The sequence below is a fragment of the Mobula birostris genome, chromosome 6, assembly GCF_030028105.1.
Source record: "Mobula birostris isolate sMobBir1 chromosome 6, sMobBir1.hap1, whole genome shotgun sequence".
In the NCBI taxonomy this organism is placed as follows: Eukaryota; Metazoa; Chordata; class Chondrichthyes; order Myliobatiformes; family Myliobatidae; genus Mobula; species Mobula birostris.
In genome coordinates this window covers 165,754,439-165,781,253 of record NC_092375.1, presented here as the reverse complement: position 1 = coordinate 165,781,253, position 26,815 = coordinate 165,754,439, and the positions used below count along the sequence as shown (strand labels likewise).

The following is a 26,815-nucleotide window of genomic DNA, read 5'->3' as shown; positions in this document are numbered from 1 at the left end:
ACTGTCTCCATCTACCCAGGATGCCCATCAAGAAATCACTAACCACATTCCCAGTAAATACACCACAGTTGTCCATTTCGCAGCAGTTCTGCACCTTAATCTGCTTCTGTCACTGATGCCATTTGCTTGGCTGTATTCCAAAAAAAAAACAAAACTCAAAATTAACTTTATTTTGTGTTTGATTCAAAATCCCTTGTGGGCTCTGAGGGCTTGTCTTTCATGTCCCTTTTGCCTGATCTAGTACTTCTGAACGGTGCTAACCACATTCCAAGTGAAAGTCAGAGGAAACTGTAGGCAGCCTTGGTGACACTGAGTGTGTTTGAGCCTGAAAGGTACATCTTGACATACTGGCAACTGACCTATCTCACAGGCAACAAGAAGAGCACTGGCGGAATGGTTGTGGTGCGGGGGCGGGTAGTGAGAGTTTTCTGACAAATATGGGTTCCATGGAACCTCTGTTGCTATCCTTGAGGTGATGCTTCAATCAATTTTGGTAATCCTTTGGAGAATTCCTGGATGCTGTGATGCCCTGAGATCCCTTCCTTACAGTGGTACCAGCAATGATGAATGACAGTGGACTGAGCTTCTGCTGTTGTGCTTATGGCTGGCTGCTTGTGACCTCAGCCACCAAATTCTGCTCGATGATAGTGCTCTGGAGCTGGCCTCTAATTCCCTGCCAGAGAGAGTGTACAAAGTCTAGAGCCAAACTGGATTCCCCCAGCTTCTCTTACATTGATGCCAGATTTTTTTTTTTTGGCCAGCTTCACAATGCATGAGACATTTCACATTGCCGCCTCTGTCAGCTATCTTCTGTAAGCTCCTCCAAAGTCTTCAGTCTCTGCAGCAGAATTTGTGCATGACCTTGTGAGCTGTCGGTTGCATGATCCCCTGCACTTCTTGCTGCAATGGTAGCAACCAAGTTTCCAGTATAGTCTCAATTTTCCTCTGCAGTGTCAGTTTCTAAAATGGTGACTGCGAATGTAGAGCTGTAAAATGCTCTATCTTCACTTCAAGTCTTCTTGCTGTTCCTCCATTGCCTGGCCAGTTTACTCTGGCATTTGAGATCAGGAGGACTCAAAGATAAGTGTGGGATAAATTACTAAGGGTAACTGAGAGGGATACACTTACACCATCTGCATCTTGTGTGGCCTGAATAGTCCACGAACAAATTCATTATTCTTTTTTCTTGCATTATTAATTTTATTTTGCAATTTGCAATAGATTTCTGTCTTTGCACTGTGCAGCTGTTGCAGAGCAATAAATCTAACAACAGATAAGACAGTGAAAATAAGCTTGAGTCTGAATGTGATAGCAATAGAGTGAGACACGAGGAGGAATTGAAGCAGGATTAAGAGTGCTGAAGATGAATCCAACCCGGCCACTGCTCATGGGCTCAGCCACTGGTCTGAGAAGGAGTGTGCTCACCGGCCTCTCTGATTAGCTCCCCATGACCGGCTGAGTGCTGCGTCATCCTGGAAGAGAACTGGAAGTGTATATCTGGGTGAAGTGCTGTCTTGAGTAAGTAGCTAGTTGTGGGCCCAATCTGCAAGAGGAAAGCGTGAAGCTTACAGTCATACTGTCTGGTGGAGTGCAAACCTATTCAGAATGAGTCCTGATTAACAGATATCATTGGTTGCTGAGTGATTTTGGTCGGGAAGGGCGTGGTTGAACTTCACAGGAGATTAGATAAGTTATTTAATCATGTAATTTATCACCATTTGAAGTTATGGCAGAATCTTTGGATTTGTCTTTTGATATGTGATCATGCTATTCACCAGGAGTGAGATCATGGACCCTGTAGAATTAGGACCTTTGACATTAACTACAATCAGAATCAGGTTTAATATCACTGGCATGTGTCGTGAAATTTGTTAATTTAGCAGCAGCAGTTCAATGCCATACATAATATAGAAGAAAAAATAATAATACTAATAATAAATCAATCAATCAATCTATCAATTACAGTATTCATATGTCGAATAGATTAAAAATTGTGCAAAAAACAGAAATAATATATATTTATAAAGTGAGGTAGTGTTCAAGGGTTCAATTTCCACTTAGGAATCGGATGGCAGGGGGGAAGAAGCTGTTCCTGAATCGCTGAGAGTGTGCCTCCTACCTGATGGTAACAGTGAGAAGAGGGCATGCCCTGGTTGCTGGAGGTCCGTAATAATGGACGCTGCCTTTCTGAGACACTGCTCTTTGAAGATGTCCTGGGTACTTTGTAGGCTAGTGCCCAAGATGGAGCTGACTAAATTTATAACTCTCTGCAGCTTCTTTTGGTCCTGTGCAGTAGTCCCCACCATACCAGACAGTGATGCAGCCTGTCAGAATGCTCTCCACGGTACATCTATATAAGTTTTTGAGTGTATTTGTTGACATACCAAATCTCTTCAAACTCCTAATAAAGTATAGTAGCTGATTTGCCTTCTTTATAACTACATCAATATGTTGGGACCAATATCTAATGACCCCTTCTGCCTTCTTAACTGTTTGTCTGCAGGGTTTTCCATCTTCGCTGAAGATCTCTGCTCCTCCTACAGTGCAATATCTGAAAAATTCACTCTCATCCATGTTTTATTTGTCAGATTTTCTTCCTGCGACAACTGCTAGGACATGCTGTAGCCCAAAGCAGATCTCTTTGTGATTCGTGCTGCCTTTAACTCCTGCTGGCCGCATGTGACATTGGCTCTCTGCTGATGAACAGGCAAGGTTAATAATCGCTGTTCATGTAAGAAAACAGCACTAAGTTAGCAACTTAGTACCATGATACTTGCTTTTTAGTGGGTTTCTCATTTGGTGCCTGAAGTATTTCAACATACAATTTTTTCCCATTGAAATTATACAGTTCAATCTCACCTTCTTTATCTGGTTGTAATTAAATATTTTTATTACTTTTCCTTGTTTATTTTTCAAGTTCCTCTTGGGGTTCTGTCAATGTTTCTCAATATCTAGTTTTTAAGGTGAATGTATATTATTTCTTCTCACTCCCAGTCTTTGGTGTCATTTCCAAATGAAACCAGTTAATAAGGCCTAAGAACATAAGATATAGGAGCAGAATTAGGCCATTTGGCCTATTGAGTCTACCTGGCCATTTCATCATCTGATCTATTTTCCCTCTCAGTCCCAATCTCCTGTTTTCTCCGCAGAGCCCTTCATGCCCTAACTAACCAAGAACCTATCAACCTCTGCCTTAAATATACCCAAAGACTGGGCCTCCACAGCCTCCTGTGGCAACAAATTCCACAGATTCACCACTCTCCTGCTAAAGAGATTCCTCTGCATGTCCATTCTACAAGGACAGCCCTCTATTCTGAGACTGTGTTCTCCAGTCTTCGACTCATCCACCATAGAAAACATCCTCTCCACATCCACTCTCAATGTTCGATAAATTTCAATAAGATTCCCCCCTCATTCTTCTTAATCCCAGTGAGAACAGGCCCAGAGCTGACAAGTCTTGTAATCCCAGAATCATTTTCGTGAACTACCTTTGAACCCTCTCCAATGTCATCACATCCTTTCTTAGATAAAGGGCCCAAAACTGCTCACAATACTCCAAGTGAAGCCTCACCAATGTCTTAAAAACCCTCAATATTACTCCTTGCTTTTATATTCTAGTCATCTGGAAATGACTGCTAATATCACATTTGGATCATGGGCTTGTTTCAATATTATGTCCCTATCAATGAATTTTGCTGCTGAACTGGTCCATCAAATGGGCTGATGCATTAGTGCACTTCTTAATAAAGAACTGCCAATGAATGGCTTTGATACTTCACTCCCAGATGAGCTCAATGCCTTTTATGCTTGATTTGAAAGGGAGAATAAAACTACTCCTGTGCGAATCCCTGCAGCAGCCGGTGACCCTGTGATCTCTGTCTCGGAGGCCGACTTCAGAACATGAAAGAACCCTTGTAATGTGCCAGGCCCTGATGGTGTACCTGGTAGGGCACTGAAAACCTGTGCCCACCAATGGGCAGGAGTGTTCAAGGGCACCTTCAATCTCTCAGTGCTGCAGTAACAGATTCTGGTCTGCTTCAAAAGGACGACAATCACGCCAGCGCTCAAGAAGAGCAGGGTGAACTGCCTCAGCGACTATGGCCCAGTTGCACATCTACTGTGATGTAGTGCTTTGAGAGGTTGATCATGGCTAGAACAACTCCTGCCTGAGCAAGGAACCTGGACCTGCTGCAGTTTGTGCATCGCCCCAATAGGTCTACAGTGGATGCAATCTCACTGGCTCTCCACTCAGCCTTGAAACACCTGGACAAAAGCAGTAGCTACATCAGGCTGCTGTTCGTTGATTACAGCTCAGCGTTCAATATAATCACATCCTCTATACTAATCAACAAGCTCCAAAACCTGGGCCTCTGTACTTCCCTTTGCAACTAGATCCTTGACTCCACATGGTCAGTGTGGATCTGAAATAGCATCACCCCCTCACTGACAATCAATGCTGGTGCACCCCGAGGATGCGCAATTAGCCCACTGCTCTACTCTCTCTACACCCACAGCTGTGTGGCTAGGCACAGCTTAAACACCATCTATAAAGTAGTCAACGGTACAACTGTTGTTGGCAAAATTTCGGGGGGTGATCAGGAGGCGTACAGGAGTGGGGTAGATCAGCTGTTTGAGTGGTGTCGCAACAACAACATTGCACTCAATGTCATTAAGTCCAAGGAATTGATTGTGGGCTTCAAGAACACACACCAGTCCTCAGTGAGGGATCAGCAGTTTCCAGTTTTTGGGAATCAACATCTCTATAGATCTATCCTGGGCCCAATATACTGATGCCATTACAAAGATGGAACAAGAGCAGCTGTACTTCATTAGGAGTTGAAGAGACTTGGTAGGTCTTCAAAGACTCTCGCAAATTTCTATAGAGATACCACAGAGAGCATTCTAACTGGTCTGGAGAGGCTGCTGCACAGGATTGGAAAAAGCTGCAGAAAGTTGTAAACTCAGCCAGCTCCATCATGGACACAGCCTCCCCAGCATCCAGGGCATCTTCAAAAGGTGAAGTCTCAAAAAGGCGATATGCATCATTACAGACCCCCATCTCCCAGGACCTGCCCTCTTCTCATTGCTACCATCAACGATAAGCTACAGAATCCTGAAGACACACACTCAACATTTCAGGAACAGCTTCTTCCCCTTCAGCATCAGATTTCTGAATGATTAATAAACCATATACATTACCCCACTATTGTGCTTTCTTTTTTTGCTCTTTTTGGACTACTTAATTTAGTTTAGAAACATACATAGAAAATAGGTGCAGGAGTAGGCCATTCGGCCCTTCGAGCCTGCACCGCCATTTATTATGATCATGGCTGATCATCCAACTCAGAACCCCGCCCCAGCCTTCCCTCCATACCCCCTGACCCCCGTAGCCACAAGGGCCATATCTAACTCCCTCTTAAATATAGCCAATGAACTGGCCTCAACTGTTTCCTGTGGCAGAGAATTCCACAGATTCACCACTCTCTGTGTGAAGAAGTTTTTCCTAATCTCGGTCCTAAAAGGCTTCCCCTCTATCCTCAAACTGTGGCCCCTCGTTCTGGACTTCCCCAACATCGGGAACAATCTTCCTGCATCTAGCCTGTCCAATCCCTTTAGGATCTTATACGTTTCAATCAGATCCCCCATCAATCTTCATTCCAACGAGTACAAGCCCAGTTCATCCAGTCTTTCTATAAAAGCTTTTACAGTCCGTTTTTATGTTCCCTGCCAGTTTTCTCTCATAATCTTTTTCCCCCTTCCTAATTAAGCCCTTTGTCCTCCTCTGCTGAACTCTGAATTTCTCCCAGTCCTCAGGTGATCCACTTTCTCTGGCTAATTTGTATGCTTCTTCTTTGGAATTGATACTATCCCTAATTTCTCTTGTCAGCCACGGGTGCACTACCTTCCTTGATTTATTCTTTTGCCAAACTGGGATGAACAATTGTTGCAGTTCATCCATGCAACCTTTAAATGCTTGCCATTGCATATCCACCGTCAATCCTTTAAGTGTCATTTGCCAGTCTATCTTAGCTAATTCACGTCTCATACCTTCAAAGTTACCCCTCTTTAAGTTCAGAACCTTTGTTTCTGAATTAACTATGTCACTCTCCATCTTAATGAAGAATTCCACCATATTATGGTCACTCTTACCCAAGGGGCCTCTCACGACAAGATCGCTAATTAACCCTTCCTCATTGCTCAAAACCCAGTCCAGAATAGCCTGCTCTCTAGTTGGTTCCTCGACATGTTGGTTCAAAAAACCATCCCGCATACATTCCAAGAAATCCTCTTCCTCAGCACCTTTACCAATTTGGTTCACCCAATCTACATGTAGATTGAAGTCACCCATTATAACTGCTGTTCCTTTATTGCACACATTTCTAATTTCCTGTTTAATACCATCTCCGACCTCACTACTACTGTTAGGTGGCCTGTACACAACTCCCACCAGCGTCTTCTGCCCCTTAGTGTTACGCAGCTCTACCCATATCGATTCCACATCTTCCCGGCTTATGTCCTTCCTTTCTATTGCGTTAATCTCTTCTTTAACCAGCAACGCCACCCCACCTCCCCTTCCTTCATGTCTATCCCTCCTGAATATTGAATATCCCTGAACGTTGAGCTCCCATCCCTGGTCACCCTGGAGCCATGTCTCTGTGATCCCAACTATATCATAATCATTAATAACAATCTGCACTTTCAATTCATCCACTTTATTACGAATGCTCCTTGCATTGACACACAAAGCCTTCAGGCGCTCTTTTACAACTCTCTTAGTCCTTTTACAATTATGCTGAAAAGTGGCCCTCTTTAATGCTTGCCCTGGATTTGTCGGCCTGCCACTTTTACTTTTCTCCATAGTACTTTTTGTTTCTACCCTCACTTTACACCCCTCTGTCTCTCTGCACTGGTTCCCATCCCCCGTAGTGAACTAACCTCCTCACGCCTAGCCTCTTTAATTTGATTCCCACCCCCCAACCATTCTAGTTTAAAGTCACGTCAGTAGCCCCCGCTAATCTCCCTGCCAGGATATTGGTCCCCCTAGGATTCAGGTGCAACCCGTCCTTTTTGTACAGGTCACGCCTGCTCCAAAAGAGGTCCCAATGATCCAAAAACTTGAATCCCTGCCCCCTGCTCCAATCCCTCAGCCACGCATTTATCCTCCACCTCATTGTATTCCTACTCTCACTGTCGCGTGGCACAGGCAGTAATCCCGAGATTACTACCTTTGCGGTCCTTTTTCTCAACTCCCTTCCTAGCTCCCTATATTCTCCTTTCAGGACCTCATCCCTTTTCCTACCTATGTCATTGGTACCTATATGTACCACGACCTCTGGCTCCTCACCCTCCCACTTCAGGATACCTTGGACATGATCAGAAATATCCCGGACCCTGGCACCAGGGAGGCAAACTACCATCCGGGTCTCTGGACTGCATCCACAGAATCGCCTATCTGACCCCCTTACTATCGACTCCCCTATCACAACTGCCCTCCTCTTCCTTGCCCTACCCTTCTGAGCTACAGGGCCAGACTCTGTGCCGGAGGCACGGCCACTGTCGCTTCCCCCGGGTAAGCTGTCCCCCCCAACAGTACTCAAACAGGAGTACCTGTTGTTAATATATATTTCTTTCTGTAAATTATAGTTTATTATTATGCATTGCAAAGTACTGCTGCCGCAAAACAAATTTCACGACATATGCCAGTGCTATTGGACCTGATTCTGATTATATATAATTTATTTAATGCTGAATAACTTAAGCTGACATTTGTTTTATAATTAAGGATGAAGTAAGATTTATTGTTACGACAAGTAATTTTACTATTAATAGCATAGTGGGTGAAAGTATTATTAACGATGAGTCGTTGTTAAATTGTCCAGGTTTATTCTTGAAGCAACTTTTAAATTTCAGTATTATCTTTTCCTTGTAGAGTTAGGTCATCTGATTTATCATCAGAAAGAACCTTTGCTAAGAATTTTTCACCAAACATGGCAGGGGTGGTTTCAGTTAAGGGACTGACCAGTTGAGACTGGGATGAGGAGAAATTTCCCTGGCTGTGAATCTTTACATTAGAGTAGGGGTTAACAACCTTTTTTATGCCATGGAGCCTTAACATTAACCGAGGGGTAGGTGGGGAGCTGTCTTGTCTCCTGCTCCTATTTCTTATAGACAGTAGCATCACAGCACAAGGTGCAGTCAGTTAGTCTCATACATTTAATAGCTATAATGAAAAAACAGTCTGTGGTGGAGACTGAAGTAGTTGGAGTTCTATTCAAAGTCCTCTTTTAAAACCACAAGCCACTGGAGACCATCAGTCAGACATTTCCCATCACGTCTGGCATACATCGGATAATCATCCTTCAACAAAACTCTTCTAACAGTCAGGAAGTTTGGCAGCTTGCATCTCCTTGACATAAGATTCAAAATTCAAGATTGTTTAATGTCATTTCCAGTACAAAAGAAGAACAAAATAATTGTTACTTTGGATCCAATGCAGCAAAAAAACCCACAATAAAATAAAGAACACAATAATAAAACAACCACAATAAATATAAATGTGTATGATAGCTTATGTACATAGATTGATAGTATGTCTATAATGTGATGCTAGGCACAGGAAATGATAAAGTTATGGTGGTTGGGGTGGGAAGAGGTGGATTAGTTGGTGGAGGTGTTGGTCAGCCTTATTGCTTGGGGAGAGTAAGCGTTTTTTGAGTCTGGTGGTCCTGGTGCGGATGCTTCATAGCTTCCTCCATTTTGGGAATGGGACACACAGTCCATGAGTAGGGTGGGTGGGATCCTTCATGATGTTACTGGGCCTTTTCTGGCACCTTGCTGTATATATGTCCTTCAGGTGCCGGTGACGCGTTGGGCAGTTTTGACTACCTGGTGAAGAATCTTCCACTCCACTGCAGTACAGTTTCCATACTATGCAGTGTTGTGGTATGTTAGGATGTTCTTTACTGCATATCTTCAGAATGCCATGAGTATAGATGTGCATTTTCCAGCTCTCTTCAAAAAGTCAAGGCATTGGCAAGCTTTCCTGATTGCGCAGGATGTGTTCTGGGTCCATGAGAGGTTGTGGGAGATGCGCATTCACAGGAGCTTGAAACTCCTTTTGGTTTCCACTTCTGTGCCACTGTCGTAAAGAGGGATGTGACTGGTGCGAATTCTCCTGAAGTCAATAACTATCTCCCTTGTCTTCTTGACACCGAGGAAGTGGTTATTTGTCTGGTACCAGGCCTCAAGCTCTTCCACCTCCTCTCAAACTGCCAGTAGCATTACCACTGAAACTTGGCACATTATTCCAAAGTTCTTCACTCCAGGGAGTGACACACATGGCAGAACCAAGTGAAAATAAAAACGGCTTTTGGCATGAAGTTACCAGGCTTTTGCATAACCAACTATTGTACACATCGGGAGCAGTGCAATTGTCCCTGACAGGACAGGAAGCATCACAACGCTCGCCACAAGATCTGGAATTTCTATGAGCAGTAAACATGTGGGAACACTGGTCTGGAGATATAATGAAGATTGTGCTTCAATTTGGGGTGATCTAATTTCTACATGCAGATTCATGATTATGTGTGAGTTGCTAAGTTCACAAATTTTCATTATAAAGCCATTGATGCTTTGGAATACACGATAAGGTTATCTTCTTATTATAACATACAGCATGCCATGCTCCATGGACAGAAACACACAGTACGAACAATCCCACAATGTATTTTGGGCTGACAGTACAGCACAGCACAGGCCCTTCAGCCCATGATATTGTGATGACCTACATAAAGCTACTTCATGATCACTCTAACCCTTTCCTTATACTCGGCCCATAACCCTCCCTTTTTCTTACATCCATCTGCCTATCTAAGAGTTTCTTAAATGTCCCTATTATACCGACCACTGTTATCACCCCAGACAGTGCATTCCAGTCGTCCACCCCTCTATACCTCTGGCATCTCCCTGAACTTTCCTCCATCACCTAAAGCAGGTATTGGACACTGCTGCTATGGACAAGGAAAATGATAGAGTTTCACTATTTTCCAGGCTAATTAGAGGCATGATTGTACTGCAGCTTTGTTAAAAATAGAGCACTGTTATTTAGAATTCACATCCAAGTAGTGTGAATTAAATCTTCATACATACATGAAGCCCAAAGGACAAATTGAAGCTGATGTAGAACGCTCCCTCATTTGCGGGTGTGCACCGATTAGGAAAGCACATGACCTTTCAATACTTAACACCAATGCTTTGGACATTAACCATGTAACTGTGTGGATGTGCAAGTAAAGAGCTTTCACTTACTGAGGGGGTGAGTTTTAATTCTGATCTTTCCCTGTCTCCTTGTTCAAAGAATTCACTCGTAACCAGTTTGGCAACCTGTAAGAGGGTCACAGATTTCTCAATGAGAAAATATTTTCTGTGAATGCTAGATGTCTATATCCAGAGAAGCTATACCCATAGAAAAGAATCTTGCTTGGCATTAGTTAGTGGATTGAACACACTGATAAAAAGGTAAGAAACACAGAGAAAAGCTATTTGTTTCAAACATCAATACTGACGTGAATACATCAGGATTTGAATAGACTTTGCTGAACAGGTTCTAAGGATTTTTCTAATTAAAGAGTTAGCAACTAAGATGTTACAATATATTTTCGACAAGAATAAGTTTGCTGTTGAGCACAAATGGATATGTCTTAAAGAAAAACAGTAAAGTATAAATTTTGGTGTCTTTGCCTTGTGAAACTTTCCTTTTATGATGTGTCTGGCTGAAGCAAGTAACCGATTCACCTGTTCTTGCTACTTTCACTATTTCAGTGAGTTGCTTGACTACATTAACAAAACAATAGGCTGGGTTTTGACTCTGGATTGCCAACTATGCTGGTCCCACAGCTCACTAAACTTTGCAGGTAGTGCTGAATCTTTGAAATTCTCTATGCCAGAAGGTTGCAGGGTCTGGAACACTAGAGTTGTTTAAAAAGAAGTTAGATAATTTTTGAAAGACTGGAAATGAAGGCTGGCACAAAGAAGATAAGCCCCGATGCAGGGCAGCCATGATCATAACACCATAAGCCAAAGGAGCAGAATTAGGCCATTCAGCTCAACAAGTCTGCCCCGCCATTCCATCATGGCTGATCCCGGATCCCTCTCAACCCCATACACCTGCCTTCTCACCATATTCTTTGTTGCCCTGACCGATCAGGAAGCGATCAACTTCCACCTTAAATATATTCATGGTCTTGGCCTCCACTGCAGTCTGTGGCAAAGAATTCCACTGATTCACCACTTTCCGGCTAAAAAAGTTCTTCCTTACCTCTGTTCTAAAAGGTTGCCCCTCAATTTTGAGGCTGTGCCCTCTAGTTCTGGATACCCCCACGATAGGAAATGTCCTCTCCACCTCCACACTCTCTAGCCCTTTCAATATTCAGTAGGCTTCAATGAGATCACCCCACATTCTTCTAAATTCCAGTGAGTACAGGCCCAAAGCTGCCAAACGCTCCTCATATGTTAAACCTTCATTCCTGGAATCATCCTCCTGAACCTCCTCTGGACTCTCTCCAATGATAACACATCCATAATGAATGGTGGAAAGCACGAAGAGACAGGTGGCTCCCTCCTGCTCCTATTTCCTTGAGTTATCTGTCCTGTAGCTCCTCAAACACTATTGCTACCTTTCCACTAGACACAGTGGGTCACAAGTGGTGGCCAGGACATAGGCATGAATCTTGAATGGCCTTCTGGCTGCTTGTTCTATCAGAACTCTTTATGCTGCTTCCAAAATGAAAAAAAATTAGAAAAAAAAAGATCATAAAATGTTAAAAATAGAGTTCTTCACAAAAACATAAATTTACTATTAGTTAAAGACAAAACTGTACATTAAAAGAGAAATAGAAGCATTGACTTTTAAGCAATCTTCAATGACATTAATGCAATGACTTGAGGCTGCACTTGACCCACCAGTCATAGCAGCCACATGGTCCGAATGCATCACCCTGCACATTGCAGCCGGTGGTTCTTCTCAGAAGGCCAGGCATCAGTGCATTCTGGCCCAAAATTTAAAGTGATCCTTATAGGAACAGACAGTTCTTTAATAAAGGACAGATTCTGGACTGCTAAGATCTGTGAATTTTCACTTAATTTGCAAACGGTCTGCAAATTCACATTTATGTTTTAATTACAAATATGCCTAAATTATATAGTTTGCAGTTAAGGGGCAATTCAGAGCAAAAGATCATGTTTTTTTCCAATGTGCTGACCTGTCTTGATATCTCCCACGGTTTTGTTACAGCCCCAAGGTCACAGGCAGTCATCAGCATCGACCTACAATGACAATACGCATTTTCATTAGCAGGCAGCTTTGTCAATACTCATCTGTGAAACTTTGTCCAATAGACTAATGCACACTGATGGACTTTAAATGATTTGCTGGGTTTGCATACGTACTGTAATGTGCATGTATATAATTTATCTTTGCAGTAACTTTAAAATTAAAAAAATTGGTTCACACCTCCTTCACCAAAAGAAAAAAAAGTGTAGGAACTGATATATGTTAATTATAACCCCTGCATACATATTCATTGCAGTGCACATTGAATTGTTGCTGCCTAATCTTGCAAATGAGCGTAGCCTGCTGTCAATGTTGCTTGTGTTGTTGATTGGTTGCATGCAGCAAGTATTCTAAGGCAACCAGGGTCTCTTAAAGAAGAGGTGCTTTGTGGACACAGGAGGGGAGAGTTCTTTGCAAGAAACATTATCAGCTGTGGTACTGTGAATAGTGGGCACCCAGAGCTGGCTAGAAAGCAGGGAGCAGCGTTGTCAGGAAATGTCAGGGATCATGATGAGGATGTGAATAGCTGGAGTAATATCCTATAATCAGCAAGAACCCTCCAAGCTGGTGCTCTGAAGGCAGTGGGGGTAAGATGAAGGGGAGTCAATGCCAGGACAGTGGGTCCACTAAATGCACCAGAGAGGGAAATTTTATTCTGGCATAAACTGCCTTCACATCATATGTCCTGCCAGCTTTATTTACAGCTCAGTTTGCTCATTCCACCTACAGCAAACTCTACATTGTTTTGGCAGGAACAGTGTTTGAAAATGGGAGTCTGGTGTCCTATGTGGTTTGAACCCTTGTATAATCGACTTCCTTCTCATGTGGCCAAGTGTTGTCAGGTGGGTACATGCACAGCTTTCACAAGATGGCATAGGCTGCACTTGTCCAAAACTTGTCGAACTCTTTTGAGTATTAGGACACCATAAAGTACTCAAAGAAAAATTGCCACATACACCCAGTTTATAACACATAAGATCTGGTTCTGTAACTATTTCAATATTTTGCTTGACAGGCATTTCACACAGATATTGACCTGAGCATTTCCCGTTGGTCTTTTACATTCCAGTTGTATTCTCCTGAATTTACGAGCTCAAAAAACTTTGTTCTTCGCCTAGAAAGAAAAATATCTTAGATTATTCATGAGAAATGTTAGAAACACAGAAACATAGAAAATAGGTGCAGGAGTAGGCCATTTGGCCCTTCGAGCCTGCACCGCCATTTATTATGATCATGGCTGATCATCCAACTCAGAACCCTGCACCAGCCTTCCCTCCATACCCCCTGATCCCCGTAGCCAAAAGGGCCATATCTAACTCCCTCTTAAATATAGCCAATGAACTGACCTCAACTGTTTCCTGTGGCAGAGAATTTCACAGATTCACCACTCTCTGTGTGAAGAAGTTTTTCCTAATCTCGGTCCTAAAAGGCTTCCCCTTTATCCTCAAACTGTGACCCCTCGTTCTGGACTTCCCCAACATCGGGAACAATCTTCCTGCATCTAGCCTGTCCAATCCCTTTAGGATTTTATACATTTCAATCAGGTCCCCCCTCAATCTTCTAAATTCCAACGAGTACAAGCCCAGTTCATCTAGTCTTTCTTCATATGAAAGTCCTGCCATCCCAGGAATCAATCTGGTGAACCTCCTTTGTACTCCCTCTATGGCAAGGATGTCTTTCCTCAGATTAGGGGACCAAAACTGCACACAATACTCCAGGTGTGGTCTCACCAAGGCCTTGTACAACTGCAGTAGTACCTCCCTGCTCCTGTACTCGAATCCTTTCGCTATAAATGCCAGCATACCATTCGCCTTTTTCACCGCCTGCTGTACCTGCATGCCCACTTTCAATGAGTGGTGTATAATGACACACAGGTCTTGTTGCACCTCCCCTTTTCCTAATTGGCCACCATTCAGATAATAATCTGTTTTCCTATTTTTGCCACCAAAGTGGATAACTTCACATTTATCCACATTAAATTGCATCTGCCATGAATTTGCCCACTCACCTAACCTATCCAAGTCACCCTGCATCCTTTTAGCATTCTCCTCACAGCTAACACTGCCGCCCAGCTTCGTGTCATCCGCAAACTTGGAGATGCTGCATTTAATTCCCTCATCCAAGTCATTAATATATATTGTAAACAACTGGGATCCCAGCACTGAGCTTTGCGGTACCCCACTAGTCACTGCCTGCCATTCTGAAAAGGTCCCATTTATTCCCACTCTTTGCTTCCTGTCTGCTAACCAATTCTCTATCCACATCAATACCTTACCCCCAATACCGTGTGCTTTAAGTTTGCACACTAATCTCCTGTGTGGGACCTTGTCAAAAGCCTCTTGAGAATCCAAATATACCACATCCACTGGTTCTCCCCATCCACTCTACTAGTTACATCCTCAAAAAATTCTATGAGATTCGTCAGACATGATTTTCCTTTCACAAATCCATGCTGACTTTGTCCGATGATTTCACCTCTTTCCAAATGTGCTGTTATCACATCTTTGATAACTGACTCCAGCAGTTTCCCCACCACCGACGTTAGGCTAACCGGTCTATAATTCCCCGGTTTCTCTCTCCCTCCTTTTTTAAAAAGCGGGGTTACATTAGCCACCCTCCAATCCTCAGGAACTAGTCCAGAATCTAACGAGTTTTGAAAAATTATCACTAATGCATCCACTATTTCTTGGGCTACTTCCTCAAGCACCCTGGGATGCAGACCATCTGGCCCTGGGGATTTATCTGCCTTTAATCCCTTCAATTTACCTAACACCACTTCCCTACTAATATGTATTTCCCTCAGTTCCTCCATCTCACTGGCTTGTGCTTCTCTACAAGGATGTACAAACTTTGTATATAAATAATATGACCATAATGAAGAATCCAAAATTGCTCATTAGTCAAGTGTGGACATTCAAAGGTAAACTGTATATTAAAATTCCACTATGTGATACAGAACAGGAGAAGGACAAATTTAGTTGGGTCTGATTCAAATCTCCTTATACTGTTTGGAAAGGTGGAGAATTTGTTCCTAAACGACAAAGTTAATTGGGACCTTTTAAAAATGCATTCTGATCCAGAAAGTTAACTGTGAATATATTTATATACAACACTACAGCACAGAAACAGGCCCTTTGGCCCATCTAGCACATGCTGAACCACTAGTCTGCCTAGTCCCATCGACCTGCACCTGGACCATACCCCTCCTATCCATGTACCTATCCAAACTTCTCTTCAAGGTTGAAATCAGCCTCACATCCACCACTTGTTCCACACTCTCACCAATCTCTGAGTGAAGAAGATCCCCCTCATGTTCTCCTTAGACATTTCATCTTTCACCCTTAACCCATGACCTCTAGTTGTAGTCTCACCAAACTTCAGTGGAAAAGCCTGCTTGCATTTAGTTTATCTATATACCCCTCATAATTTTTTTTATAGATCTATCAAATCTCCCCTACATTCCATTAAATAAAGTCCTAACCTATTCAACCTTACCCTGTAACTCAGGTCCTCAAGCCCCACAACCAGTTTACCACATTATCATCCAGATTGATGATATAGATGCCAAACAACAATAGGCCCAGCACTGATCCCTGCGGCACATTACTAGTCACAGGGCTCTAGTCAGCGAGGCAAATCACCTACTACCACTCTCTGGCTTCTCACGCAAAGCCAATGTCTAATCCAATTTGCCACCTCATTTTGACTGCCAAGAGTCTGAACCTACTTCACCAACCTCCCATGAGGGACCTTGTCAAATGCTTTGCTAAAGTTCATAGAGGGGAGGAGAAGATGGCGGCGCGACGCAGCCTCTCCGGTGAATGATATCTGTATTTGTCATGTGGAATGCCGTGCACAATCCCGATTTGATGGAGACAGACTTGAGAAGCACAGAGGAACATCTGGAGAAACTTCTGAAATGCCTGCTTCGCTGTCGCTGCTACTGTGCAATCGAGAATCTCCGGAGGGTAAGGCCCCGAATCCTCGGCTTTGCTTTTTGCTGGCAGCCGGGGCAGAGATGGTGCTCGGTGTTGGAGGGCTGGTCGGAGGCTCGAAGTTTTTGGATGGACTCAAGAGTCGGCTGTGGTCGGGTGCTTCCAGGGTGCTGCATTGGCAAGTTTGCGGCACTGGAGGTTCACGGCAGGGAGAGTTTTCTTCCTTCTACCGTCTGCGTGAGATGATGGGACTTTCGAGACTTTGAGGCTTTTTTTTACCGTGCCCGTGGTCTGTTCTTTATCAAATTACAGTATTGCTTTGCACTGTTGTAACTATATGTTATAATTATGTGTTTTTTGTCAGTTTTTTAGTCTTGGTCTGTCTTGTGTTTCTGTGATATCATACTGGAGGAACATTGTATCATTTCCTAATGCATGCATTACTAAATGACAATAAACGAGGACTGCGTGTCCTCATAATCTAATCTAATCTTCTGCCTTGCCTTCATCAACCTTCCTGGTAACTTCCTCAAACAACTCTATAAGGTTGGTTAGATGTGACTTACTATGAACAAAGCCATGTTGACTATTGCTAATCAGTCCTTGTCTCTCCAAATACCTATATATCCAGTCCCTTAGAATACCTTCCGATAATTTTCCCATTACTGATGTCCGGCTCACTGGTCTATAATGTCCTGGTTTATTCTTAGAGCTTTTCTTAAACAATGGAACAGCATTAACTATCCTCCAATCCTCCAGAATCTCCCTGAACACATTTGACACACTATTTCCCATCCAGGCCTTTTACAGTATGAGAATACCAGTCAAGAGGTGGAAAGTTAAAATGACCTACTATCACATCCTTATGGTTCTTGCAACAGTCTGCGATCTCTCTACAAATTTACTCCTCAAAATCCTGCGGACTGTTGGGTGGTCTATAATAGGATCCCAACAATGTGGTCATACAATGTGGTGTTGTCACGGACTTCATTAAAACAGTTGTAGACAAGTGTGTCCTCACAAAATCGTTCAGAGTTTTCCCCATCTGGAAGCTTTGCTTTCAAATGAGCTTGATGCATAGAAGGCGGGGAGCTCTCTTCAGTTACCTGATGAGGTAGCCATAGCCTTTGGCCAGGGGCAGATGTCGTCAGGTGGTGCCCAACCTCCAAAGAGTGTTTCAACCCTTAACGACTCCACTCTCCAGTTGGTGGTCAGCAGTGGTGGCCAAGTCACTGCCCATCTGCTCCAGACTTCCAGCTCAAACTCCTCTCGCCTGCTCCATATCCAGCAAGGGGCTCTTTCTGATTCCTCCCCATCCTGCCAGCTACTTGTGTCTTGCTCTTTTCATCAAGGCCCAGCACAGACAGCAGCCTCCGTACTGACCTTGCCGGGAAATCTCTATAGCCGATCTCCATGGGGAGTAGCTACGTCTGCCATCCTTTGTCCCTGCACTCCTGGACTAAAGACTGGTACTCCAGGGCCTTCCTCTCGTGATCCTCCTCACATCCTTCCTTTCATGGTACTGTGAGCTCCACCAGGATAATTTTCTTGTCTTTGGGGACCACAGTACGATATCTGGTCAAAGTGTGGATTGCACCACCTCCGGGAACTGCAGCTTCCTCTCCACATCAACCCCCATCTCCCAGGATTTGGCGGTTTGCAGCAGATTGGATTTATGCCTCTTTGATATGACTGGCGTGGCCCTCTCCTTGATGAAAGTGACTGCCCTGTTTGCCTCTCTGCCAGCAGGTCTCTTTTTACACCTCTCCCACTCCAGTGTGTCAGCAAGGGATGGCAGGACCTTGTTAGATAGATAGATAGATAGGTAGATAGATATACTTTATTAATCCCAAGGGATATTTGGTTTCGTTACAGCCGCACCAACCAAGAATAGAGCATAAATATAGCAATACAAAACCCCCCAACAATCAAACAACAAAATGCAAACTATGCCAGATGGAAATAAGTCCAGGACCAGTCTATTGGCTCAGGGTGTCTGACCCTCCCCAGGAGGAGCTGCACGTTCGATGGCCACAGGCAGGAACAACCTCCCGTGCCGCTCAGTGTTGTATCACGGTGGAATGTGGCCGAAGTCCAACAGTAAAAAGTTCAATATCCAGTCTGCAAACACGTTCCTCGATCGTAATATGCCCCGGATTGCATCACCTATACCGTCCTTGTGTTAAAGCTGTTGTGCATCCTACAGTATGTGTGCCAGTGAACCCTGTTGCCCATAAAACTTGCAGTTAGGGTCCTCTCTCAGCTCCCATGTGTGCAGCTGTGATGGTGTAGGGGGAGTGTCATACATGGACTGCAGGAGGAAAGAAATGTGGAAGGTCTCCAGTCTCCAAAGCTCGTCAAGTGAGCTTGCACTTTGGGAGGTCTCATTTCATCCAGGCACCCTGTGACCCCAACTCTACTGCCTTCGATAATCACCTTTCATCTTTGCGGTTCGGAACCTCTGCCTGGATCATGTCACTCCTATCCCTTGCATTTGCACTCCCCTATCTTTGGAGGTATATAGAGCAGAGGCCTTGCCGTCTCAGGCATGGGTTGCCGATGATGCCTCTCAATAGCAGAGAGCTCACTGCCTGGTCTAGTTGGTGTCCCACTTTCGGCCCAATCTTGTTGTGACTCTTCCTTGATTTATTAGCTTGTCCTTGGAGCCCCTGAGTGTTAACACAACTCTACACCTTGCCACCTTGAACGTCTCCACTAAAAGAAAATTCCAGCTGAATGGCAACAAAGGCTATGTGCGCGGGAGCACTTCAGTTACTGTGCGGCTGTGCACCCACACAGCTTAGAGGCAAAAGTGTTGCTCACCCTTCCATTTAAAAATGCTGTGGACTTGGTCCAAGATATCCCTGAACCTGGCACCCAGGAGTCAACATACCATTCAGGAATTTCATTCTCGTCTACAGAACCTCCTTTCTATTCCTCTAACCAATCATTGCTCTCTCTGTCTCTATGCAATCCGATGTCTCCTTGGGAACTGTGGTGTGCAAAATATGCCAATTGCTCCCGCTCGCTTCTTTTAAAATAGATAATGATCAGAGTACTGAGAACATCATCAAAGCATGTTTTTTACTTGATTGTTGTGTAGAAAACATCAGACAGTAAATTCAAACATATTCTTTCTTTGGTTTGAAGGAAACTTGCAGGTCATAGGTTGAAAGCTTAAATGAGTAACTGCTGGTAACCATAGAGTAGGTATTTTATGTACAGATTGTTTTCCACGAGGTGAATTTTAGATGAAATCCCTGGGAATAAGTTGCCTGGGGTGATACTGGTGTAGTAATTCCAGCTAATTAAACACAGTTATACTGAAAACTATGCAGAGGAATGGTTACTATCTTCAGCACAGAGTGGAAAACTAATATGAAGTGGAAAGCAATCGGCCGTTCGGCCAATTGAATCTGCCCCATCATTTGATCATGGCTGATTTATTTTCCCTCTCAAATCCATTCTCCTGCCTTCTTCCTGTAACCTCTGACTCCCTTACTAATCAGGAACCTATTAACCTCCCGCTTTAAATATACTCAAGTGGTGTAATTATTGATTGTTTACAGCAATTAAAATTATGTAGACACTCAACAGATCAGACAGGCATCTTGTGGAAAGAGAAACACTATGTACAAATCTAGCTGAGATTTGTTTTCATCCCCTTCCATTTCTAACAGCTTTGGCATAATGTGCAAATGTCATTACTTTTCACTGACACAACAGACCCACATTTTCTAACAAGTAAATATCTGTTGACTTAATCTTAATACTCATTGCATGAAAAGCATTGAACTGAATCGGAAGCCATCTAGCTAAGCAACTCTGAGAATAATTTTATTCTCTTTGGCAAATGAAATGGCAATATTTCTTCATCCCTTCTTCTATATCCTTTTTTGCTGTGCTTTCTTAAAGCATAAAACAATGTAAAATTGTAGACTTAGTTTGCAGTCCAATCATAAAATGCAATAACTTTGAAGCTAAATCGACTGGTTAAAGCGTTATTATTAGCAAATTGCCTGAATTTAGAACTTTCTCAAATGAAAACTTTTGTTTCCTTTCGAGTCAAACATTCTGAATTGCTTCCTTGCATTTGATTACTTTTACAATTAGTTATTTGATTTCCTTCAAAAAAAAGCTCGGCATGCAGACATCAATAGGCAACGTTAAAAGCAATCCATAGTAAGAAATCCATAGCTAGCCCATGTAATTTATGGGAATTATCCTTTGGGACAAAATAGCTGTTCTTCCTCATCAGCATAGCTGCTGCTGAGTTAATTTTAATTCTGGGCTTTGTATCTACTCTTGGATTTGGGTGCTATTGTTTAAAAATCTCAGTCGTTAATTAGGACCTGGTTGTATCATTCAAAGGTTTCAGAATAAATTATGTGATCCAAAACAAGCAATAAATCTTTTGTTTGACAGCTAACAGGAGAAAGCGGTTTGGAGAGTTTGTTTCATTTGTAGATATGGACATGACTTGCATTGTATCAACTGGCTCAGGGCAGGGTTTAACAGGAAGGTTTTCCTTGAAGGATGGATAAGAACAAATTGGGTTTACTGAGAATTCGATCTAATTTTACACACCCTAGTTTTAAATACACATTCAGTGATTGGACCAAATCGAAATAATTGCCACAGATGATTGGGCAGAAATAATTTTCTGAAATGTAGCACCAAAGACATGGTTTTCTCCCAGTTAATCAATGTACTAGTTTAGAAAAATGGTCAGTGATTTAGACGTTCACTGTGACCCTTACTATGACCAGTCAAAGCCCAATCCAACCACATAGGCAATTTAAGCCCGAGTTTTACACCTTTTTGACACCTCATCTCATGCAAACTGCTCCAAAGGCATAAGCAAAAAAGCAGGGGGAGAAGCTTTCTGTGCTTCTCTTCTATTGCTGTTGATCAAGGGCAGAGGCAGTGTGGTGGCATGAAGCAAATCAATCTGATTAGGGTAAATTCAAAGACAGCATAGTATGACCTGGCTCATCTTTATCATAACGAGAACCCAGTAAGGCAGGGGCTGCTTAGCCAGGCCCTAGTGGTGTCTATACACAAACTATATTCCAACAGGGAAGTCAGTTTCGATTAGTACAAGTTATTTTTAAACAAAAGGACAGGATCAGGAAAATAGCAACTCAAGGAATTACAGTCCATTCATGCATTGGCTATTGTAAGAAATAAATCAAACTGACTCAGAATCAAAGACACACTTTGGATATTTTCCTCAATCTGTGTGTTGAATTTAGTTTAACCAATAAATATACCGAAAGATTTAGTCAGTTAGATAATGGAATGGGGGAATAGATGTTGCAAGTGGTAATGTAGCTGTAAGAAAAAATCCAAAGGTGCATTAAATCACAATAACTTGAATAATAGACCCATACAGTTTCAACTATATTATTATTTCATTTAATTTTGTTTTTGGTTTTCACGTCTCTCTTCACAGCTGGAAGCACTTGACCTCCTTTATGCTAATGAGGTACTAATTTTGAAGCTCTTTGACCTTGTTTTACCTACATCAAATGATAATTTTACAAATGTTGTTCTTTTTTGAGAACCTAGTCACTTTGTCACTTTAAGTATTTTCTACTTAGATGCTTGTAAAGGAAGGCCTGATGGTAATACATAAACAATGGAGGATGGTTTGTTGTTTGTGCTGTACACTATAATGACTGTGTGATAGGAATATAGAACTAGTTTAGTTTATTGGTGAAATACAAACAACAAAGGAGGTCCACATTGGAGCTTTCAGAGCCCTCTTTTATGAATCTGAAAGGCAGTAGTTTTGATAAACTGTTTAAAGAAGTATATGAACTCCTGTTGTATCATTAGAGAATTGTTTCAGTTTTAAAAAGAGCAAGTTATTTAAATCATTATAAAATATTGGTTAGGCTTCTATTCTTCACCCAACAATGTGACTTTCCTAGTCTCAGCTACTCTCTGTAAAAGATTAGCTTTATTTCTCACATGTACATTGAAACATACAGTGAAATGTTTGTGTCAAATCAAATCAGTATGGATTGTGCTGAGCAGCTAGCAATTCCACTGAAAACAAAGCCATTTAAAATGGACTTTTGACCTGCAATGTCAAAATCTTTCCTGCTATGTATTTGATGGCTGAATGAAATGACATAGCTATCACTTGACTTCCTTGCTGAAATTGGTTCTGTTTTGCAGATTTATAGAATCCTAGAATTATTACAGCATAGAAGGAAACCATTCAGCTATCGGGTCAGTGCCATGTCCCAATCCTTCTGCTCTTTCCCATAGTTCTAGTTCTAAGATGAAATACATTATACATTAGGAAAAGATGAAAATATTCAGGAAATCAGGAAGATCTGTTGTTAAAGATACTTACCATACTGAAAAACTTAGAAAAAATTAATTTTTAAAGTGGTGTAAAAGGGAGAAATCTTAAGGTGGACTGAAAGGAAGAAAAGTGCAAAGGTACTGGGTCGGCAGTAGGAGATCGATGACAAAACTGGTGTACTTGTAAAGCAAAAGGCACATTTAATTGGACAAGGGGGATCATGAAGAAATCCAAATGGAAAAAGCAGCGTTGTATCTGAAGTTACCAAAGGAGTGAACTTGTATGGCCTTAGCGATATCTGAAACAATCATTTTTCCCACCATAAACACTGCCTGACCTGCTATTTCCTAGCTTTTGTGCTTTGGCTTCAGGTTTACAGCATCAGCAAGATTTTTGTTCTGCTTTTTGTTCACTCGCATTCAAAAGTAAATGAAATTTAAGAGCTTCTCCAATGATTGGTCTTTCCTGGTTGCATAAATGTCAAAAGTCTATGATTTAAAATTTGACAAAAGTTAGTTGCATCTCTAATGTTGAAAATTTTACCAGGTGTTATTTGAAAGAACAGGTCCTCTTTAGACTTGCAATTTGACCAAGTTAGGGGGAGATTAGAAGTTCTTTGTTTAAAGGTTAATACTAATTTGTAAGCTAGAATCCAGAATTTTGTAACAAGTTCTAAACACAGGTCTAGAAGTTGCTCCACAGTTCACCAGCTCTGACCAGCAGAAACTGAAATCAGTACACATGACAGCTACTCCACAGACATCTTGTATAATAGATTCTTTTTCTCAGATAAATACAAGACTCTTGCACTGAGATATAAAAATTAATCAGAACCTACTCAAAGTACAGTGTTAGATCTGTGGACAGTATTGATTGTTTCAAAAGCTGCATGATGTCACTGTACATCCTGGAGGAAAGACTCGCAAAAATATTGTGTCCCTGTAACGAGAGAGAGAAAAGAATGAGATTTATAATGTATGAATAGTATCAAGAGTTACTAAAACAAATAGTATCTGAAGATTTTACATTTGTAATTGGTAGTTTTCAGTTCTGTAGAGCTTTGTCTGGCAAATTATTCAATAATGTAACATTATTCAACTAAAATGTGCATGCAGACTTAATATGATGATTTAATCTGTGCGGAGCTTAATTTGTGTTTGCAGTGAGAGTAACAAATTTCTCAAATTCATCTGTGTTGGACAGATGAACTAGGTGGATCAATGCCATTTCCTGTAAATGTTTTCCAGCAGATTGCTGCATTTTCTGAAAGTTTTTCTCCATTTTCTCCCCATGTTTAATCACACTCTTGTCCTGGCACGAAGTTCTGTGCCATTTATGTTGTGTAATGGTGGGCACAATAAGCCACACTAGAATTTTAAATCAATTTGCAGGTGATTAGCCTTTGATCCAATACTGGCCTAGTCCTGGTGCATAAGAAAAAAGTGCGGAATCTTAAGATCAAAAGAACCTCAACAGAACTCATGTCAATGCTTCATGCTTATTATATTCTTGATTCATATCTCCAGTACCTTATAGAACTAACAAAAATTCTAATTTAGCAACAGAGCCTTTCATGATAACTGCAACTGAAATTACTTACTAATGGTTAATTGATAATGAAATGTTTCCATTTATAATATTAACTTCAATGATGTTTCAAAGCCTACACTTGCAAAAGGATGAACCACGACAGGGTATTCTTAATGTGCAGAAAAAAAATTTGTCCATAAACCTTTGAAATGTTAGGAATTTCAAAGCTTTCCATTGGAGCCTTTGCAGTACACATACCAATGGAAGGGAAATGACAACATCGTTATAAAACAGTGAAACACGAAAGCTTTAACACAAGTTTTCTATATCTGTAACATCACCACAGCCTTTTTTTTTTGTTCCACCATGATTTCGATGTAGTCATTTGCCTGGATTAAGTAATTTCTCTTTCAAAACTATTTTTATATCACTCAACAATTAAAATGCAATATTTTGTCATGTTTTATATTTGTAAAATATGGTATAAAATAGTCTTCTAAAATAAATGTGAGTTGTAAAGAAAGTATTATGGTGCAGGGGCTAATCCTGGGCGTGAAACACATGCTGTTGTACCACAAGCCAGGGTCATCAGGTCATCTGACATTTTAAGAATGTTCATCCAATTCTTGCCTGACTGATTTTGTCTTAACTTGATTCATCTTTAGCCAACTGAACTCATGAATTTCTTCTGCTGTAGGTTATTATCCAAGTGCAGCAATTTACTTGCAGATGAATACAACTTGCATTGGAATGCATTAGCAACCCAAGGCCTTCCTTTGGAATTTGCCAATACAACAACCTGGCAACATTAAAATCTGAGGAAAAAATTTCAGATTATAAAACTTCAGACTTTATAACAGTGAAGTAAAAAGGTCAAAATACATTAAAGCTGCAGTGTACCTATGTATTTTTTTATCCCAATAACATTTTGCAAATAATGACATTTGAATCTTTTCCCTTCTTCTCGGCTCTCTTACTCTGGTTGGAGAGATGTGCGTAAATTTAAGCTTATAATAATTGGACAGTGTGGGCTTGTTGGGCTGCGAAGGCCCTGTTACTGTGCTGTATCCCTAACTAAAAATAATTTTATCACATTCTGGTTCGTGATGTACATTAGAATTAATTTATTTGTAAATTGTTTCCTCCCCTACTGCTCTGACTGAGTTGGATATAGTTTCATACATGCTTGGAGCCATCTCGTTTCTCTTCCAAAAGAATACATGATTATTCTGTTCAAATCTGATCTCCCCAGATGAGATATTCAAAGGTGGACTCTCATTTGATCATTCCTTCCCTCAAGCAGTGCTGGATTAACCAGTAGCAAAAGTAGCATATGCTATGGGTCCAGCATTTTCGAGGGCCCCGCACTAAATGCTTGCAAGCTGCAGTCTGGTGAAATTGGCATCTCACCATATTCTCACGACGATCTGGCAACGCTGTTGTTTTCATGTCGGGGGAGCTGCATGCCGCATGGTATGTGTGTGCAGGCGTGTGTTGGCTCCTTGCTGTGTTGTGGTGACCTTTGTGCTATCTCCCACGCTCCCAAGCCGCTGCAGCGTGCACTGTTACGCCGCTGGAGGGTGCACGCTGACTTTAACTGTGTGCTATGTTTTGCTGTCTGGACCAGTTGAAAGATCTGTGAAGTTTTTGGATATGGAAGGTCATAGTGCTGAACAGCTTGCTCAAAGTTTACTTGACTTTTTAAAGGAAAATTACATTGATATAAAAGACTGTCGTGGTCAAAGTTATGACAATGCCAGCAACATGACTGGCAAGTATATATGGCTTACGAATTAAAGAGCTGAATGAGTTTACGGATTACATTCACTAAACTTGGTTGGAAAATGTGCTGCTGAATGTTGTCAAGAAGCATTAATTTTCTTTCAATTTGTTGAAAGCCTGTACACATTTTTTTCTGCTTCTACTTATTGGTGAGATCTCCTTTCTGCTGCATTATCTGATGGTGGTGCTCATTTGCCCATTGTGAAAAGAATGTCAGATACCAGGTGGTCAGCTTGTGCAGATGCAACAAAAGCACTTTTACACAGCTTTTCTGAAATAAAACAAGTCTTGGATGACATTTCAAATAACAATGATCAGAAGGCAGAGTGTCGACAACAGGCTCGTGGACTACTTTCAACCATGATAAAGTTGGAAACAGGAATAATGGTCATATTGTGGGATCAAGTATTACAGCATTTTCAAATGACCGGTGCTCCTTTGCAATCTTCTGGCCAAAACTTGAACACAGCTTGTGCACTCTATGAATCCTTGCATGGATATATTCAAGCTACGCAGTCTACTTTTTCAGACATTGAGCAAAAAGCCAAGGATCTGACTAAGTGTGAAGATTATCAACAGCAAACTCGAAGAAAACACAAGCAAAATCACGCGTATGATAATTTCAGTGGTTCCAGCACTTTTGATCCACTTGTTGAATCTCAAACGCCTTCTCAGAAGTTTAAAAGCCGAACATTTCTTGCCATTATTGACAGCTTGCTTTCTGCCCTGTCAAAAAGGCAGAAAGTTTATCTAAAGGTGAATGGTGTTTTTGGATTCCTTCATCAGTTACAGTCGTTTACACCTGAAGAAATTGTAAAGAGGTCATCAAATCTTATTAAATCATATCTGGAAGAAAGTCTTGATGAAGAATTTGTGCAGTTTACTGAACTGTTGAAAACTGATCTTGCTTCTCATATT

General features: G+C 41.7%; 1 protein-coding gene across 1 annotated transcript in view; it reads right to left on the bottom strand.

Moving 5' to 3' along the window:
* The window catches only part of pde11a (phosphodiesterase 11a), a 249,993-nt gene that overhangs the window by 40,946 nt on the left and 182,232 nt on the right, over positions 1–26,815 (bottom strand). Inside the window, exons 15-18 of the mRNA XM_072259771.1 lie at positions 23,424–23,524; positions 13,368–13,445; positions 12,261–12,324; positions 10,309–10,383 (exon numbers count right to left, since the gene is read on the bottom strand). Coding sequence (XP_072115872.1) covers positions 10,309–10,383; positions 12,261–12,324; positions 13,368–13,445; positions 23,424–23,524 — 318 coding nt within the window. The remainder of the gene's footprint in view (positions 1–10,308; positions 10,384–12,260; positions 12,325–13,367; positions 13,446–23,423; positions 23,525–26,815) is intronic.